General features: G+C 50.1%; 1 protein-coding gene across 1 annotated transcript; it reads right to left on the bottom strand.

The window, feature by feature from the left end:
- Positions 1-3,785: 3,785 nt before the first annotated feature.
- On the bottom strand, positions 3,786-5,324 carry LOC113215779 (uncharacterized). Its single transcript, XM_026435443.2, has one exon. It carries the CDS (start codon positions 5,322-5,324, stop codon positions 3,786-3,788), a length of 1,539 nt encoding a protein of 512 aa, XP_026291228.2.
- Between the last annotated feature and the right edge of the window lie 417 nt (positions 5,325-5,741).

Here is a 5,741-nt window from a genome sequence, read left to right as displayed (position 1 = left end):
GATAAGGTCCATATATAGTTCACTATTTTTCATTTCACTTTGCCCGAAGAGCGCTCGTAGCAACATTTTGCCGGGCGGTGAAAGCTGCGACTTCTTGTCCCGGGGCCCCAACTGAACTGGACGAATGGAACGTGGGCCGGCGCTCGTGGGGAGCGCCGCGGATTCGCGCCGGCTGGCCATCTCCTCGAGGACCGCCAGGAACTCGAGGTCGGTGTATCCCTGCCGGACGAGATAGTCCACCAGGTAGTCCTCCGTCGTCTTTGGTTTCCAGGGCGGCCCGGGCAGCGGTGCGGGGTCGTGCCGCGCGCCGGCCGGCGCGTCGGTGCGGGCCCCCGCGATGATGTCCTCTCCACCGGGTGTTGCGTCGGGGCTGTCGTGGGCGGCGTCCGCAGCGTCACTGACCTTGGTGTTGTGGAGCGCCGGGTTTGGCCAGGTCACCGCGCTGCAGGGGCTGTGCGCGGAGGCCGGCCTGCTGGGTGGCGTGCTTGAGACGCTAGATGGTGAGCCCGGAACAGCGTCGGTGACGTTGGCGGCGGTGGCGTCGCTGACGGCGGCTGCCGCGGCCTCGTCGATGGCGGCGGCCTCGCTGATGGCGGCGGCGGCGGCCTCGTTTGTGGAGGTGGCGGTGCTGACGGCGGCGGCCTCGCGGACAGCGGCGGCGGCCGTAGGCACGGCGTCGGCGACCTTTGATGTGGTTGGGGCGCGTACGTGCGCCGCGCTGGTCCTGCCGTTAGGTGGGGGCGAGGGATTCCGCCCCTGGCGGTAGTAGGAGTGCACCCTGCTGCACTCTGCGTCACTCCAGCCAGGTGGGCAGGGCTTACAAGGGAAGGTTTTCCGGTGATACACTCAGATTTCAATGGCGCTTCAAAATGTTGTTGTTTTTATCCCTAGATTAGGTTTTGCATTGGTTTTAGCTGCCCGTAGGGAGTTTGAAGGGCGTTTTACGCGAATTTAATTGAAAATTCGCCAAACTTTTAAGCCTGATTATCAACTTTACATCACCTATCTCAAGAACCGTTTGAGCTACAGTGCCCAAATTTTGAGGGAAATCATAATTTAGCACGTTCTTTACTCGTAGAAAATTTGAACGAAATCGATCAGGGTCGAAAAAATTGGTTCGGAGAGGGGGTTGCGACCCTAGGCCCCTTTTGGCAAACCCCATTGATTTGGTTTAAATTTTTTTCATGGAAAGTACTAATTGAAAGATAATTACCTGCAAAATCTGGGCGCTGTAGCTCAAACGGTTTCGGAGATATGTGCATGCAAAGATGGCAAAAAATTGATGAATTTGGGAAATTTTTGATGAAATTCTTGTGAAATGACCCCCAAACTGCCTACGGGCAGCTAAAACCAGTGCCAATCCTTCGTTCAAATGTTGTCACCCACAGTGGTGGACAATGCAAGATGTTAGGCTGTTTCTCGATCAATGCGACACCTCCTACGCACAAGCAGCTATCTTCCTGGGCTGCGCAGACAAGCAGCTATCTGCTTGAGGGTGGCGGACAAACAGCTATCTGTTTTTTGAGGAGGTTAGGGTTGACCTATTCTCCGTCGAATAACTTCTGTCAGTGACAAGTTAGGAACATCGGGGGTGAAATTCTATGTTTTGACAAACTTAAGGAAGGAAGTGACGCAGCAGTAGAGTGGCAACGGCATTTTTGGACAGAAATATGAATACCCAAAGTCGCGAGGTGGAAAAAGCAGTTAGCTGTTTGTCTGCACGGCTCAAGAAGATAGCTGCTTGTCTGCACTGCTCAAGAAGATAGCTGCTTGTACGTAGGAGGTGTCGAATGGTATCAGGGCCCTTCTTACTTTTGTCTCAATTAGTAGCTGTTTTGTATCATTGTAATTGATGATGGACCCCGATCCGTCATATAACACTTCCACCATCTCGGAGCACTGGCGAGACTGTCTAAATGTCCACTCTAAAACCCCATACTCCTTTGTCTCACAGTTTCCCAAGTGGTACGGGCACGTCTCCCCGTTTGGCATTTCTAGTCGTGAATCGTCTATGTTTACGTTTGCAGTTATTGTCTGTAAGTAAAGGTATATTGACTTTACTTCAGCCGGTCCATGCGTTTTTTTCAAGTGATAATTCTGTGGCGTATTGTTTCTGGTTATAAACGTCTGGTTCCAAAAGGATATATTTCCGTGGCGAAAGGCCTCTTTGCACATTTCAGGTGTTATGGGGTCGTTGACGTACCCCGTCTGTGCGTCCAGCGGTCCTAAAAGACAGGCCCTTACTTCTACCGTATGGTATTTCTTTAGCTGTAGTAATTGGATATGTCTACTTTCAGGTGGATAGATATGGGCCGGTGTTGGGCACGAGCGTACGCCGTCCAAGGCGTAGGCCCCCAACTGCTGTGGCTGTGAGCAATCAAATCCCACCGTGTCGAAGCAGCATGCCCCACACATGAGCCATAGAAAAACCAGTACCAAGAATAACAAGCTGGGCATGGGGAACCGGCTTGTTGTTGAAGGCATTATTCTGCAACAAGGACGGGACCTAAATTAATTTACAAAAACAAAAATAACTTAAACGAAAGCAGGGTGAGCGGGATTTATTAACTATTGGATGGCGTTTGCAACTATAAACTGGAATTCCTCTGGTATGTTAATGTCCATTAAGATTTTCTGCAAGGCATCATACTCTTCGTCCGTTAGGGGTCTCAGGTCATTATTCATCATTTGGGGCATGTCCTCGCCAAACTCTAATAAATCATTAGGCCCTTCTATTTCGTCTAGACTTGGTATTTCTAATGGTGGGAGAACTTTTATCGGGCCTGGCAGAATGCTCTCTAATACTGATATTTGATGATTAGTTCCAACAAAGGCTTTCCCTATTTCCTCGTAGAACACTCCAGGTTCCATTGACGGAATGTCTAACACTTGCCAATCTCTGATATGTCGTTCTATGAGGAAAAACCTGAGATGTCTTATGGATTGGACTACGTTGTCCGGATCTTGAGCCCTATTTTTATAGAAAACTAATAGAATTACTGCAGAGGCCCGAACTTGTGTAACTATTGCTAGCGTGTCATTTTTGATTGCTGTTTCCTCCCAAGAAAGCTGGTACATCTGATCAGCGGTACGTCCTGGTTCGCTGTGGAAAGGATCCACCCGCGGCAAAAAGATGACAAGGGGCCTGACATCCTGCTTGATTGCTTCCTCATGCGAGCGTTTATGCTTGAGGAGGATCATTGTTCTGTAACAACGAGGGGAGACATGTTGGTTTAACCAATATTTGATCTCAAAACATTGGCGTTGGCTACACAGATATCTGTCAATGTCGCCAAGGCCAACGTGCTCGCAGAAGGGCTAAAGTGTGTCTGTTGAAGCTCTGCCGTTCCGCGGGGCCCGACCCGGACGGTAAGACTTTTCCCGTCGGCTACCCGGACGGTAAGATTTTCTCCGGTCGCGCGGTCCCGGCCGGCTTGATTTTCTCCGGCGGCGGCGGCGGTAAGACTTGCGCCGGCCGCGGTCTCGGGCGGTAAGACTCTACCCGCAATGCATATTTTCCTCTTTTGTCTCTCGTTTCATTTTATTTCAGTGTGATAAATAACAAAACACGTACGCAGACATCATTTTCATTTTTGTTGATATAGTTTTATTTTATAAATGGCAAATAACATACAAATGTGTAGAAGAAACGCGCATAAATAAAATATAATGGCAGGTTAAATGGCATCTGGTGAGCGGTGAATCTGAAATGGAGAGGAAAAAATTAATTCAAGTTTCTCGTATGAGAGGGTAATGAAGGTATGCAAATAATACTTACACATTCTTCAACTCGTCCGAGCAGTGTCGATCGGAGGGGCGGAGATGCGGAAGGCCCTCGTGCGATATCCGTCGTCCAGGATCCACCGCTTGTTGTCGAAATTTCGTAGCGCCGTTTTCTCTTGATGATAAGTGTAGACGTTGTGAGCCCCGTCCGACCGCAACGAGTGGAATGCTACAAGCTTTGTAACGTCGTCAAAAATGCATTTCTTGTAATCTTCAAAGGTGATGCTCTGTTTCAGTGCAACACTCTTGACCCCTTTGCATTTGTAGATGTTGCGTATATTTTTATCCTGAGATTCTATCTCGACTGCATAGCATTTTGCGCGGACCGCCGCGAATTGGAGGATGTTCATTTCTCCGTACTCGAGCTTGAGGCGGCCCTGGACTCGTGCAAACTGGGTGCTGTACAGAGGATGGGTCGGCAGGAGGCCAGACGTGTCGAGGATGTGCTCCAACTTTCTCATCTCACCCACGATGTCTGGAGACTCGATCTCCACGCCGACGCTGTCAGTATCCGTAAATAGGGTCTTCATTCTATCTCCGAATTGGCCTTTTAGCACCCAATACAACTCCATCATGGTCTTCCTGCTCGTGTCCAGCACCGAGACTCCTGCCGACACGCACTGCATCAGCTTGATTGTGGCCGGCGCCTTCTCGACAGCCACAATATTTTCTTCGAAAATGGTGAATGATTTGAACGTGGGCTTGGCCACCACTTTCTTTATTCGCGCTGGAGTCCTCACAATCTCGACTTGCCTGTCGAATCGTGGATTTCGAAGTAGGTACCCATACGTGCTGTTGCTAAATTGTTTGAATGCTTTTTGCTCAAACTTTAGATTCGTCCTCTGACGTTCCCGCATAAGGTCTTCAATATAAGGTTTCAGCCACGCCTTTAGCTCGAATTTCACTCCACAATGAAACCGAGTCACGCGCAGCCCCAGCTTGAGAAAGAGTGCGAGGACGGCACCGTGCACGACATATTCTTTTCGAGGTCCGAGGTGTGCGATAAGTTTTGGTTCTTTGAGCTGTCCCTTCGGCAGGCGGTCGGCGATTCGTTGTTGGTACGGGCTTAACCACTCCTTGGGCACGGTGGCTTTCTCCACTGCGCACGGCCACTCGTCGTGAGACTTGTGCAGCTCGTGCGGGTAGTCCAAGTCCACCTTTACTGCATACATTTCGTCGTCGTTCTCGTTGACCTGACTCCAATCGACATTTGCAAGCTCTTCAAGCGCCACCCACCGGTAGTTTTTGTATGGCAACTTTTTGCACATTTCATTTGAGTATAATGCGTTGACATCATAAATCTGAATGTGCTTTTCCGGCTTCTCGGGGTCGTAGGTGGAGGTACCCGGCACATTAGCTTCCGAGTACCTTTGCATAATACACGCCAAACCGCCCCTCTTCTGCATTTCGAACATCTGGTACATGTCTGGATCTGATATAATATCAACCTCTGCACGGGTGAATTTCAACGCTTGACACCAGGTGAGGGACGAGATGGAGACAAAGTGGCACACTTCCAATCCGGTTTTTTTAAACGTCATCGCCTCAAACTTTGTAAAAAAGGCGGCCAAAAGCAAAACGTCTGCGTTCAAATAATGCATCATATCTTGTAATAGGTTTGCACATCCCATCCCATCCCACACCTGCTGTGCTCGCGCATACACTGTAATTTCAAAGGCGTACCAGGAGAGGGCAACAAAGGCGTATGCTACAGAAAACAGTGCGACTTGAGTCGCAGTCTGGGCATACACCTTTGTCGCACTCTCACCATACACCTTTGTATGCATAATATGCCGGACAGCCCCTAAGCCCCTGCCAATCCCCCGGAGCAGGTGTTCGGCCTCCGTACACCTTGTGCGGGGTAAAATACTACACGGTTTAAGGGAGCTGTGAGCCGTGGGCTCCAGGCCCATGAAGTGCGCTCCCAAGGTGTCTGCAGGCCAAGCACTCGCTCAGGG

Source organism: Frankliniella occidentalis, unplaced genomic scaffold, assembly GCF_000697945.3.
Source record: "Frankliniella occidentalis isolate FOCC.00 unplaced genomic scaffold, Focc_3.1 Scaffold195, whole genome shotgun sequence".
In the NCBI taxonomy this organism is placed as follows: Eukaryota; Metazoa; Arthropoda; class Insecta; order Thysanoptera; family Thripidae; genus Frankliniella; species Frankliniella occidentalis.
Note: the sequence above shows the minus strand (reverse complement) of the source record. Positions and strands in the feature narration are given on the sequence as shown.

Bases quoted from the DNA above. Each gene is read 5' to 3' on its own strand.
- LOC113215779 (XM_026435443.2), bottom strand. From the start codon at position 5,324: ATGACGTTTAAAAAAACCGGATTGGAAGTGTGCCACTTTGTCTCCATC.